This window comes from Petaurus breviceps, unplaced genomic scaffold, assembly GCF_028583685.1.
Source record: "Petaurus breviceps papuanus isolate PSGF00001 unplaced genomic scaffold, PetGlider_PUasm1.0 120, whole genome shotgun sequence".
In the NCBI taxonomy this organism is placed as follows: Eukaryota; Metazoa; Chordata; class Mammalia; order Diprotodontia; family Petauridae; genus Petaurus; species Petaurus breviceps.
The window spans coordinates 901,112-914,026 of record NW_027185627.1 but is presented as its reverse complement, the minus strand read 5'-3'; the positions used below and the strand labels follow the sequence as shown (position 1 = coordinate 914,026).

General features: G+C 47.0%; 2 protein-coding genes across 8 annotated transcripts in view; one reads left to right on the top strand and one right to left on the bottom strand.

The window, feature by feature from the left end:
* Nucleotides 1-2: 2 nt before the first annotated feature.
* CREB3 (cAMP responsive element binding protein 3) lies at nucleotides 3-5,557 on the bottom strand. The gene is made up of 10 exons (XM_069089140.1): nucleotides 5,323-5,557; nucleotides 4,925-5,062; nucleotides 4,606-4,774; nucleotides 4,369-4,439; nucleotides 4,109-4,201; nucleotides 1,251-1,357; nucleotides 1,062-1,130; nucleotides 840-924; nucleotides 631-712; nucleotides 3-509 (listed from the first exon to the last, which is right to left on the bottom strand). Exons 2-10 carry the CDS (start codon nucleotides 5,060-5,062, stop codon nucleotides 214-216), a joined length of 1,110 nt encoding a protein of 369 aa, XP_068945241.1. The 5' UTR covers nucleotides 5,323-5,557; the 3' UTR covers nucleotides 3-213.
* Nucleotides 5,558-5,690: 133 nt separating this feature from the next.
* The window catches only part of TLN1 (talin 1), a 39,553-nt gene continuing 32,328 nt past the window's right edge, over nucleotides 5,691-12,915 (top strand). For 3 of the 7 annotated variants that reach the window (XM_069089068.1, XM_069089106.1, XM_069089060.1), the window contains exon 1: nucleotides 5,692-6,848. The gene's annotated coding sequence lies outside the window, so the exon portion shown is untranslated. Of the gene's footprint in view, nucleotides 6,901-7,047; nucleotides 7,177-12,915 lie in introns of those variants that run through there. The other 4 variants (XM_069089088.1, XM_069089078.1, XM_069089096.1 and 1 more) reach the window with 3 other exon arrangements.

Genomic DNA, 12,915 nt, shown 5'->3' with positions numbered 1-12,915 from the left:
TAAGAGTGTAATGTGAATTCTCCATTCTGGGAGGGCCAGCCTCAGATGCATCATCTTTATTCCTATTTATAATCTGGGGCCCCCAAGGTATAAAGAGATAGTATGTATATTTAACAAGCCATTTAACTTTTGTCTGTTCAATGCTTCCCTGATACATGGGGCGTTTTCTACCCCCAACTCAGTCTGTCCAACATCTTAACTCCTGCCCCTACATCACATCTCATTGGAGTGCCGTTCTTGAAGAACAATAGGGGGTGTAGTAGGGACCCAGGCCTTCTTCTCTGTGGACTCTGAAGACAGAAGAGTAGAATGTGTTGGGGCTGTTGGCCTCAAAATCTGTTCATCACTTGTTCCAGCAAGAGGATCAGAGGAAGAATTGTCTCGGGCTAGAGAAGTTACATCTTCTGATGGATTTAGGGTGACCTCTGATTTCTCCTCTGTCGGCCAAGCAGAAGACTCCAGAAGAGAGTGATTATTGCTGGGAAGGGAGCGGATCTGACGGGACAGTACTGTGAGAAGACAGCCACAAAGAGTAATGAGTGTAAGGGACAGCCCAGGAACCATAATCCAAACCACCAGGACCATACAGCCAGTACTCCCCACCCCATAACTTTCCTTGGCCCCACTTACTGACAGCTGCTGGCTGGCAGCCCCGGATCTCAGAGGGATACATGGCAGGAAAGAGGAGGAGGCAGAAGGAGAAGAGCAGGACCTAGGGATTTGGGGAAGATTTGGTGATAAGGAGGAATACTTAGTGTTGTCCCCTATCTCATCCCACCCTGCCTTAGGGGTGGTATTGAAAGGTAGGGGAAATAGGGTCAGAGTGCTTTATATCTTACCACAATACAGGTGCTATTGCTAGTAGGTTTGGTTGTCATTTCAGCTACCAAAGCCTGGAACTTCTTTAGCTGATCCAAAAGGGACCTGAAAGAAGATAGAAGAGAGAATTTACATGCACATACACCCCCAAAGAAAAATGAAATTGGGGTGAAGGATGTGAGGATGACACTAGTCCAAGAGGATATGGCAACCGAGGCACCAGTTGTTCTGTGGTTACTTACAAATTCTGCTTCTCCAAGTGCTGGACTTTCTTCTGTAACTCCAGGTTCTGGGCTGTGCAAGCCAACACCCTGGAACAACCATGGAAATAGCATGTCCCCAGTCACATCCCCCTTTTCTAAGACATCCCCTCCCCAGCCACCCTCTTCCTGCAGCATTCTCCTCCCTCCTTTCCCCAGCCCCTAACATACCTACTTTCTAGTCCTCCCACATACACTTTCTTCTTCCTTCTACTTTCTTGAGCTGACTGTTTGTTCCGAATCTTCCTCCGAACTTGTTTCAAGGCTCGCTCTTCTGCCTGGGTCGGAGAGTGGACAAAGGAGGGAAGCCATCAGTAATAGAATTTTGGACTTGAAAAGTTATTTATTTATTTATTTTAAGCAATAGGGGTTAAGTAACTTGCTCAAGGTTACACGGCCAGTTATTTCTGGGTGTGGTACTGAGTATCTGAGACCAGATTTGATCCAGGTCATCGCAACACTGGAGCCGGTGCTCTTACTCGCTGAGCCACCTGGCCGCCCCTAAGCAATTGGGGTTAAGTAACTTGCTTGAGGTTACACGGCCAGGTGTTTCTGGGTGGGTGCTAAGTGTCTGAGCCCGGGATTCGATCTCCAGGTCTTTTCAACACTGGAGCCGGTGCTCTTACTCGCTGTGCTACCTGGCTGCCCCCTTGAAAAGTAATTTAGATATGACTTAACTTAACTCAACCCCTAAGAGACAGTCGTCTGAACTTCTGCTCTACACTTTGTCTAGTGTTTAAAAAAAAACTCTACCTCAAGATTGTCCTTCAACTGTCATTGAGCCAAGAATCTAACAATGTAAAAAACTCTGCCTCCTTTAATTTCTATCTATTTGTCTCAGTTCTGGCTTTAGGACTACATAGGACATGAAGAACTGTTCTTCTGAGATATCTTCAGATATCTTAAAATAATCAAACTTCATTTCCAGACTATAAGCCCCTTTAAATGTTCTCTTATGACATGGTTTCCATGTCACTCACCATATTGATTTTGTACCCATTCATGTCTTTAAAATATGGTGTCCAGAACTGAACATAATATTCCATAGAGCCTAGAGTAGGAAGGGTTTAGATCAGGGTGGGGAAACTGTGACCTCAAGGGCCACATGTGGCCTTTTAGGTGTTTGAGTGCCACCTTTTAATGGAGTCCCAAGTTTTACAAAACAAATATTTTTATCAAGGAGACTTGTTTTGTGATATTTGGATTCAAAGGGCTATACTTGAGGACCTAGGGGGCTACATATGGCCTCAAGGCTGAGCATTCCCCACCCCCTGTTCTACATCATCTAGTTAAGCCCCTACCTGAAGCACAAATTTTCTCTGCCACAGTCCTAATAAATTTGTCATCCAACCTTTGTCTGAAGGCTTCCGGCTATAAGGGACATACTGACTCAAGGCAGCATATTCCACTTGTGGACAATATACCATTAGAAAGTTCTTAACATATCAAATCAAAGTCTGATAAACATCATCTATTGGTTTCATTCTTTTGCCTGGGACCAAGAGCAAAAGGAATCCTTCCAGCTCATGATTGTCCAAATGTATGAAGACAAATTGTTATCTATTTATACTCACCAGCTTCTCAATGTCCTTCCTAAACTATGGTTCTTACATCTGAAGATAATGTCTTCCAAAAGTGCCCTGACCAGGGCAAGAGGACTTTGGGACTCAACTTTGGATCACTAGCTTTTTTTTTTTAAAGCAATCGGGGTTAAGTAACTTGCTCAAGGTTACACGGCCAGTTATTTCTGGGTGCGGTGCTGAGTGTCTGAGCCTGGATTTGATCCAGGTCTTCTCAACACTGGAGCCGATGCTCTTACTCGCCGTGCTACCTGGCTGCCCCTACTAGCTTTTTTTTTTAATGACATCACACTTTTGACTTACATTGAGCTTGCTAAAACACCCAGGTCCTTTTTACATAAATTACTATTTTATATCTCTCCCAGACTCATGAGGTTGATTTTTTTTAACCCAAGTATAACTACACTTAGATTTCTATTAAATTTCATCATCTTAAATTAGGCCTATTGTTCCAGCCTGCTGAAACTATTTAGGTTATTGATCTAGAGACTGGACCCCTGCTAATAATATCAGCTATCCCTCCCTTAATCAACTGAAAATTTTGTCAGGATGTCGTCTGTGCCTTCACAACATTGAACAAAACAGGGCCAAGGAGAGAGGATCCTAGCACTCCACTAAAGGTTTCTCTCCATGCTGAGTTCATTCCAAATGCACCTATCAATACTATCATGTCTGGTCCAATGTCCCCAATAAAGGACTACTATATGCCATGCTGAAATCTAATCTGTCCAAATCATTACTCTGATCTACCCATCAAAGGAAATGAGTCTAGTCTGGCATGATATTCTTAATGAACCCATAATGACTCATGCCAACCATGGGATTTTTCCATCTGACTAGCAGCTGAAACCTTCCATACATGTCTCCTCTATTCAAAAGGTGAATTCCTTGAGAGCAGGGATTCTATTTCTATCTCCAGCACTTATTTAATCATTCATATATACTGATCATCACTTTTAGATTCAGTTTAGCAGCAAATACTACAGTAGGCCTACTCGTCAACAAGCATTTTATAAAGTGTTTCTTATGCTCCAGTCACTATCTATGGCCCCTTTTAGGGGATACTATACTTTTATTAATACTGGCCAGAATTTCTTAGCTTTTTGGGGGAACCATATAACAGTGCTGCTTCATACTGAGTTTGCAATCAGCTAAAACCACGAAGTCTTTTTTACAGCAATTGGTAAGTAACATCACCCCCCTTCCCTATATTTGTGCAATTGTTCTCTTGAACTTACTTAGAGTTACCATTTCTAAGTTTAATCATATTAGCTTGGGTACATTGTTTCTGTTTGCTGAGTTATTTTAAAATGTGATTCTGACATCCAGAATATTAGCTATCCCTCCCATGTTTGTTGCCCACAAACTTGAAAAGCACGCCTTTTATGCCCACCATCAAATGCTATCAAACATGATACCATGCTCCCCTGGGCCATGAAGGAATCTTACCTTAGTAAGGGGGAGTGTTTCAGGAAGGGTCAACCCTTCTTTCTCTAGCAGCCTTTTCTCTTCTTCTGTCAATATCAACTGAGGAAACTCATGCTACAGAAAACAGGAAAAGGACATGTGACAGGGAGGAACAGACCAAGAAATATGTAAATTGAAAAGACATCTGTAGCTTGAGGAGAGAGAAGTGTGGGGTTGATAAAGCACCCTGCAATTATTAGTGCTGATCATCTCCCCCTATAGTTCGCCACTCATCCAAATACCTTAAGCGTCATTTCTTCCATTTGCAAGGAGGCCCTTGATTCTTCAGCCACATCTCTGAGAACCCTATCATCTGCAGGAGAAAGATAATCTGAGTCAAGAACCCTGGGCTCCTGGTTTCATTGCCCTTCCCATGTCCCTCCCTCAGAATCCTTTTACTGCCTTCCCAGTCACTACCTACCCTCATACATAATTCCCCTTTCTGAGCTTACCTCAGTGTCTGCTAGCCCTAAACTTACCCAGGTCAATGTAGACATCATCTTGGGAAGAAGCCTGTGCATTCCAATTCATGGAGTAAGTGTGATCAGTGTGAATGAAGCTGTAGCTAGAAGGACTTGGGGAGGATGGTGAGGTGGGGGGTCCCAGCAGAGACATCAAGAATTTTTCTGCTTCCCATTCATTCAGCACCTATACCAGTCACTTCGTTTTTAGAACCAGAGCTTGCCCCTTTTCTCCCAGCTACCTGTCCCAACTTTCCCTCAGCCTCTCTCCCCTCAATTTATAGCATCACCACCCCACCCAAACACCAAGACTATGCCTGGCCCAGTCCCTACTCACCTCAGGAGGCAGCATCCCATCATCCTGCTGGACCTCTTGCCCCTCCCCAAGTATTTCCCACAGATCTCCCCCTTCCTCCTTCAGGAAATCCAGCAAGTCTTTGTCACCTGGGTCAAGGGTAGCCTCCACGGTGGACATCTAGAAGGGGAAGGAATCATCATCCCCATCCTGGTCCTCATCCTCCCCCCTCCCCCCCCCCCCCCCTGGGACGCTGCCTCCTCCCCCGAGCCAAAGGTTTGGAGGTGAAAGGGAAAAGAGGGGCTGCTGGCTGTCAGTCAATAAACATTCAAATTGGGCACTTACTATGTGCACAGGGAACAGAAGGCCTGGGCCAGCCCAACCCCAATACCCTCCCCCGCCCCACAAAGCCGAGAGCACAGGCACGCCCTCCAACCTACCCTGGATGGCTGTAATCGTCACTTCTCCGCCTCCTCGGCCCCCACACCAACCTCTGCCAGGTTTCCAACTCCACCCCTCGTCCGCTATCTTCCACCTCTAAGCGAACTGGCCAAATTTGGGGTTCCACTCCCACCCGTGCCGTCTCTCTCCAGCCCAGGTAGCCTCTCCCCGACCCAGCTTCACCCTTCCAACACCACAAGAATGACGTCAGCTAGTGAGCAACAGCATGCTGGGAAATGTAGTTCCCCACTCCCTGCCCGGATGTAGCGCAGCACCCAGACTGCAGTCACAGATCGCCAAGCCTTGGAATTAGGCTTTCCGTTCCTTAAGTCGATTGCTATCCCTTCTGCGCACACGCAATACTTCTTTTTTTTTTTTTTGCTCGTTTAGGTTTTATTGATGGCTTTCATTTCCTGACAGCCTCCCTCCCCAGTTGAACACAGGGGAAAATAACACAACCCCAACATAGAGATCTGACTGCGTACGAAATGTTCCAACACCTGTAGTTCCACATCTCTCTACTAGTAGGAAGTGTTCCGTAGTCCCTGAGGCTTAATCGGAGTTCATCTACTTTTCAGTGTTGCTTTCATTTAAATTATTTACGTATGGTGTACGTGACAACCTATTCATTGTACTTATTACCACCCACTCATGCTCTTTGCACAATGCTAAGAGCCCCCGTCTCTCTCTATCACACACACACAATCTATGACTTCCTGACGGTATCCCTCTGTCCATGTGTGTCTCTAACTTTCAGAAGTCTACTCGAATGGAATGAGCGACCACCCTAGACCAAGCATCATAGAACAACATCTCCTCTGCTTCAGGCAGGGGCCCTACCCTGGGGAGGAGGGCAGAAGGGGGAACTCCTGAGTCTGGTGGGCAGACTCACGACTCACACATGACACATGCAATGCAGACAGAACTGAGCTATATAAACGCAGCCGCTCCGGGAGGGCAGGCGGGCGGAGCGCAGGGAGAGAGGCTTGGTCAGGCGGGGAAATCTCAGGGAAACAGGTGGGTCTCCTTCTGTCTCCCGGACTCCGCGTCCTGGCCTCTCCGCGGGTTCCCAAGGCTGGGAAGTCAATCTAAAACACTGGAGACTGGCTACAGAAATAGCCAAGCTGTGGGCTCGGTAAATTTCCTCTTCCCCTCGGGCGGGGCTCCTGGGCCCCACCCCCACCGCCAGACTAGCCCGACTTAAAAATGAGATGAAGCAGAGGGCGCCTCGGGTCCGCTAGGCTGCGCCCAGTAACGGAGTCGAGGGCCCACGCCCCACGCATGCGCCCCCAGCGCAACCCTCTCGCTGCAGGGGAAGTTGCACAGGTCTCCGGGCCGGCTCCCAGGCATAGAGAGCGGGGGCCAGAGCAGCTTCCTGCAGCAACCAGGGCCGTAGAGGGGCGGGCCCAGGGCGCCGCCCACGGGTGGGGGGGGACGCGCTCCGGGGACGGAAGTAGCGGAGAGTTCGTCAGTCGGCGGGAGGGCGAGGCCGGACCCCGGACCCGGGAACCCGGAGAGCGAACGAGTGAGTGACCTGGAGGGCGGGCCGCCGAGCGAGAGGTCCTCGGGCGGCCCAGGTAGGGCTGAGGCGGCGCAGAGCGCGGGGCGGGACCAGGAAGGACGGGACGGCGGCGGGAAGGGGCAGGGCCGGACGGGGGGGAGGGGAGGAGACTGGATCCGGGGGAGGGGGCCAGGCCCGCGGCGCGGGGGTGGGGAGGGGGGGCTGAAGGGGGGATGAGAAGGAAAGGCAGGGGGCAAGCAGAGGGCGCAGCATTGGACCGGGGGGCTGGAGCTGGGTGCAAGGAGGGGAGTCAGGGTGGGCGCTGCCGCTGGCTCCCTCCTTGGTCCGAGAGGTCAGTGTCCGGGTGTGTCCATCCTGCCTGCCCAGCTGCTTGGTGGGTGGAGTTGTGGTACCCAGGATGCTGGGGGGCGCTGAACGCAGGGATGAGTGGGACTGGGCTATGGGGAAGCGGGGCAAGGCTGACTGGGACCAGGTGGGACGAAACTACGGGACTGAGGGAACAGCGGTGGGTGAGGCTAGGCTACGGAGGAGATTAGGGTTCAGGGATGGTGGGACCAAACCATGGGGTTAGATGGGCAAGGATGAGTGGGAACAGGGATAGGTGGAACTAAATTATGAGGTTGGGGGTCAGGAATGGGGTGGCACTAGGCTGTGAGGGCAGGTAGGCAGAGATGATGGATGGGATTAGGCTGTGTAGTTAGGATAGGGTTAGGTGTGCCGGCATGGGTGGGACTTGGCTCTAGGGGCAGATTTAGTAGGACGTAGATGGGAAGGTCCTGGTGGAGTCTGGATGGTGTGTGTGGGTATGGCATTTGCTGGGTAGATTCAGAGCTTTTAGGATCAGGTGTGCCACACATTCTGGGGAAAGTTAAAGAGCTAATTAGGGCTGGAATTTGAAGCCAGATTATCTTTGAGAACTAAATTGATATTAGCACTTATCTCTCAGAGTTATGAGTATAAAATGAGATAGTTGTAAAGTGCTATTATTTATTACAGTGGGTATTGGTCAACAAGTATTTAAGCACTTATTATTTACCAGGCACTGTGATAAGCACTGGGGAAATAAACAAAGGCAAAAACATGGACCCTGCCAGAAAGGAGCTCACAGTACAATAGAGGAGAGGGCATGCAAACATCTATATACGTGCAAAATAATGCACAGAGTAGATGGAAGATAATCTCAGAGTAAAGGCACTTAGCATTAAGAAGGAACAGCTTTTGGCAGGTGGGATTTTATCTGAGGCTTGAAGGAAATCAGGAAAACCTGGATAAGATTTAGGATTATGACAAATAGGCTTTACACTCAGGATTTTTGTTTTTTAGATCAGTTAGAATACAGAGGACAAGTTACATATTAATATGGGATCGCTTCAGAGTTCATAGGTTGGATAAAGAGTCAGCATTAGTTTATGGATCAGTGTTGGGGACTGTAGAATCATAGGTTTAGAATTGGAAAGGGCCAGTCAGGAATCAAATGAGTCAGGGGTAGCATTTGAGTTTGGGGTCAGCATTAAAGATGGGTTTATCTTCCAAGAATCAGTTTAGACTTCAAGTGTTAGGAATAGCATTTGGGGTCTGTTAGAGGTCAGCCAGCCAACAATCAGTCAACAAGCATTTATTAAGTATTTGCTATGTGCCAGGCATTGTGCTAAGTAATGAAAATACAAAGAAATGAAAAAGAAAAATCTACTTCCTGCCCTCAAGGAGCTTACATTCTAAGGAGGAAGTTTCATGTAAATAAGTATATAAAGAAGCTATAGAGTCAGTGGAGGGATATCTGAGGAGGGAGAGCACTAGCAGCCAGGAGAATCTGGAAAGATCTACTCCAAAAAGTGGTGTTTGAGCTGAATTTTGAAGAAAACAAAGGAAACAAGAGTTGGAGGTAAGCAGACAGAGCATTCCACATTTGGGAAACGGCCAGTGAAAAGGCAAGGAAACCAGACACACGTTCCCTGTTAAAGGAACCGCAAGGAGGCCAGGCTAGCTGGGTGGTACAGTTCACAGAGTAAAGTCTAAAGACTGAAAAGGAAAAAACATTAAATGCCAAATAGTATTTTATGCTTGGTCAGGCATCCAAAGATTGGAATCCTCCAAGGATGGGATAAGGGTTAAGGATCAATGTTAGTATAACATGATTGGTTCAGGAATCATTGGTAGGCCATTAGGAATTATATCTACTAAATAATGATTCTTCCACTTAGGGTCAGTGTTTGAAGTCATTAATGTTCAGGAGATGAGAGTTAAAGGTCGGTGATTTTCTTCAGAGTCAGCATTAGGGTTCAGGAATGGGGTTGAATGTTTTGGTTAGTCATGGGTTAACATTAGATGTAAATGGTTAGGAATCAGAAAGATGGTTAGCTATTTGGAGGAGGGTAGAATTAAATGTCAAAAGTCAATTTTAGGCTTAAGAGTCAGGGTGGGATAGAGTCAATGATCAGATCAGGATCAGTGTTGAAGTTCAGGGATTAAATTCTGAATTCAGGCTTATAATTTACATAAGGTTAGGATCAAGGTCAGTTTGAAGAATCATGGGTTGATTGGGTTCAAGATTTATGGCCTACAGCAGTGACTCAATCATGAGCTGAGCTTAATTTCCCTAATTTAGACCATTCCTCCTCTTTTCCTTTGTAGTTGTCAGAACATCATAGTCCCCTTTGAGTGGAGAACTAGTGCTCCAGACTCTCAAGTCTAGTTTCTAGCTTAGTGTCCACACTAACAAGGTTTCAGATTCTATCGAAAGGCCGTTCCATACCCAAAGACTCCAGTGGTTTCAGTGCTTCCCAGGTGGTGTGAGGGATAGAATAGGAAGTATTTGATGACATGGAAAGGGCAAGGAATCATTGCCTTCTTATTTGGAAAAGTATTACCAATTTGTATATGGGGTGGGGAGTAGGTTGGTCAGCCCTGAGGTAATAAAAAAATGAGGTAGATTTGAGAAGAATGGCTTGGTGCCCAGAAAACTCAACCCCATGTTTCCCTCATTCCTTAGTCACTTAGTTCCCATCCCCCTCCCTTGGGCCTGACAAGGCAAGAGGGTGGGAGATTATGACTTCCTGCTTTTCCACATCCTCCTTGACCACCCCCCCCCCCCCCATGTATGTTTGTCTATTTTTTTTTGCTTTTTTTTTTTTTAAACAAAAATTCCCACCAACTTAACTTCCCCCTGGGTCCCTTACCATCTGCTGAGTCCCTCAACCCAGGACATGTTCTAAACTCCCCTACTCTTTCAATTTGGCATCTCCCCAGTTCTGAACTTCTTCCAGTTCCCTGGTCCAGTCACAGATCTTCCTCCTCCCTCCCCAACAAGAAAAGGGGAAATGAGGCCTGAGAAGGAAGCTGGTCTCTGCTGATCACATCCCCAGCCTGGCCACTGACCCCACCCAGGTCTTCCCCTGAGCTTGGCCCGGCCACTGACCCCACCCTGATCTCACCCCGAGCTTGGCCAAGGAGTTGACTATATATACCCTGATATCATTTCTATCCTTGGCAAGCCACCTACTGACTCCTCTAATCTGACTCCAGGACCGATCCAGCCACTTACTACATTATACCCTTCAGTATCACTCCAGCCTCTGGCCTCAGATCATACCCAGCTTGGCTTTTTCTAACCCTTAAGAGAGTGAGCTGGGTAGTCCAAGGCCTCTTGGGCCCTCAGCTTTGTGAGGAGAAGAGGGGGGAGGGGAAAGCAAATTATGTCTATGTAGGAGGAGGCTGGTGCGTTTTCAAGGAGAAAACTTGAACCTCTCAGTCAAGTCTGTTGGGTGTATCTATGCAGCTACCCCACAGTCTGAGTGCAAAGCTGAACTCATCTTTCCCACTAAATCAGCTTCTCTGAATTCTTTTTTACCAAATTTTCTAAGGAGTAGCACTATTTTTATAGTCACCGGGACTCAAAAACTTAGGGTTATCATTGATTCTTCCCTTGCCCCTCCCCCATCAAATCCTCTTGATCCTACCTCCTTACAGTATTTCTCATTAATTCTTTCCTTCCCATTCCAACTACCATTATCCAAGGTCAAAGTAATCTCCCAGCTGGTCTCCTTTCCTCCAGCAACTCCTTCCCTCTAATCCATCCTGCACACCATCCTCAGAGCAGTCTTCCCAGTCATAGCATTAATTAATTGTGTCATTCTACTACTTAAAAACCCTGATTGAGTTCCCTGTTACGTATAATATAAAGTCCATATTCAGTCTTGCATTCAAGTCCATCAGTAATCTAGCCCTTGGTTTTTCCTTTTAATTTCCATATGTAATCCTTAAATCATCTTCATATATAGTCACTTCTCTCTAAACATTTCCCTGTTATCATTAATCTCCTGCTATTCTTTTATAGGTACTTTAAATTCCAGCTTTGCTCCTTTCAGTCTTTACCTTATATGTACCCCCAATGAAAGGAATAAGCAAGGGGTACATTATAAATTTGCAGTTTCATGTTGTCATCTTTTTTTATTATACTATGTTATGGAAATACTTCCATCTGCCCCCAGCCAGATATGTTCTTTCTCTCTCTCCTCTGAACCTTCCCAGCACTTACTTAGATTACTCTTCTTTCAATTTTATATCCTATCTTGTATTTGAATTATTTATGGAGTTATCTCACTCCCCTACTAGAGTTTAAGCTCCTTGAGGGCAAGGGCCCTACCATATTCATCTTTGTATATTCAGTCGTATTTAGCCCATTAACTTATATATAGTAGATACTTGACTGAATGGGGGTAGGAGCAGTGTGTAGAAGACTAGGGGAGGGAGTGCTATATGGAAAAGTCTATTGGTTAAGGACTGTATATTCAATGAAAATTAGGTGTATGGGAAAGGGGCTCTATATAGGAGAGAAGGGTATCATACACACATATGGGAAAAGGCCAAGTCATGTATAAGGGGAGTGACAGAAGTGTGGAGAGGAGCTAGATTGATTTGGCCTAGTCTTCTCAGTTGCCCAGTCCAGTCCTAAATGAGCCTCCCACAGCCTGAGGCCGGATGTGTCAGCATCTAACCCACAGGCTCCCCCTCCTCCTCGTGGTTAAGACTCAGAGGCCAAATTTGGTAACAGACACTAAGCATAACTCCCCCAGTTCTGTCTACACTTTCTAACAGTCTTCATCTATCTCTGCCTTTCTCTGTCTCTCCCGTGTCTCTGCCTTTCACATATACACACGATCTCCCCTCTCTTTCCCTCAGTCTCTCTCTCTCTGTTTTTATCTCCCTCTCTCACCCTCTTTTTCTCCCTGTCTTTCACTGCTCTGCCTGTACATTGTGTACCCCACTTCCCACCTCCCCTCAAGCGCACACACACATTCCATTCCTTGCTGGGTTGTGATACCTCCCCTTCCCCCCCCCCCCCAATTGCCCAACTCCTCTGGAATGTGACTCTGGAATGTCTTGAGGGAGGGGGATTCCCTCAAAGGGGGAGGGGAGAGAAAGGGGTGGTACTAGATGGGGAAGGATGATTGGAAATAGCTTTCCGGCATAATGATCTTTAAGAGACCCTCTCCTCAGGGTTGCATTCCCCTTCCCTCTTCCCATTATAGGATTATAAATGAAGAGCTGAAAGGGACCTCAGGCTGTTTAGTCTTTAGTCCAACCTCATTTTGCACCTGAGAAAACATAGACTGCCCAAAGAGGTGACATGTTCAAGGTCACGGATAATTGTCAGAGATTCGATTGGAACTCAAGCCTTCTGCCTCTAGTCAGGCTCTTCCCACTGCCTCCTTTTATGATATTCAGTGGGGGGGTGCATGACTCAGTTCTCTTATCAGGGTCTCACCAGAGGTTTCAGTGGTTTCCTGCCCAAATGATGGGGAGTCTTTGTGTCCGGAGGAAATTGGGGTGTGAGGGTTCACATTTTCAGGCCAGGATGAGGAGTTCTTCCCAGTCCTGCTCTGAATTTTGCCCACTGCCTGCTTCTCTGAATTGCTCCGGTGTGGTCAGTATTCCTACCACCAGGTTGGTCTAAATTCAGGGAATGGTACCCAGTGATGAAGGTGGGAGGAGAAAAGGAACTATAAGCAGAATGAGGGGATCTTGGTGGGAAGGGAGGGAGGGCACAGGTCAGGGCTAAGGCTCTCTCCTC

Coding starts and splice junctions, on each gene's coding strand:
- CREB3 (XM_069089140.1), bottom strand. CDS start 5,062: ATGTCCACCGTGGAGGCTACCCTTGACCCAGGTGACAAAGACTTGCTG. Junction 4,440..4,605: donor TGATGTCTACATTGACCTGG/GTAAGTTTAGGG, acceptor TTTCTCCTGCAG/ATGATAGGGTTCTCAGAGAT. Junction 1,131..1,250: donor GTGGGAGGACTAGAAAGTAG/GTATGTTAGGGG, acceptor TGGTTGTTCCAG/GGTGTTGGCTTGCACAGCCC.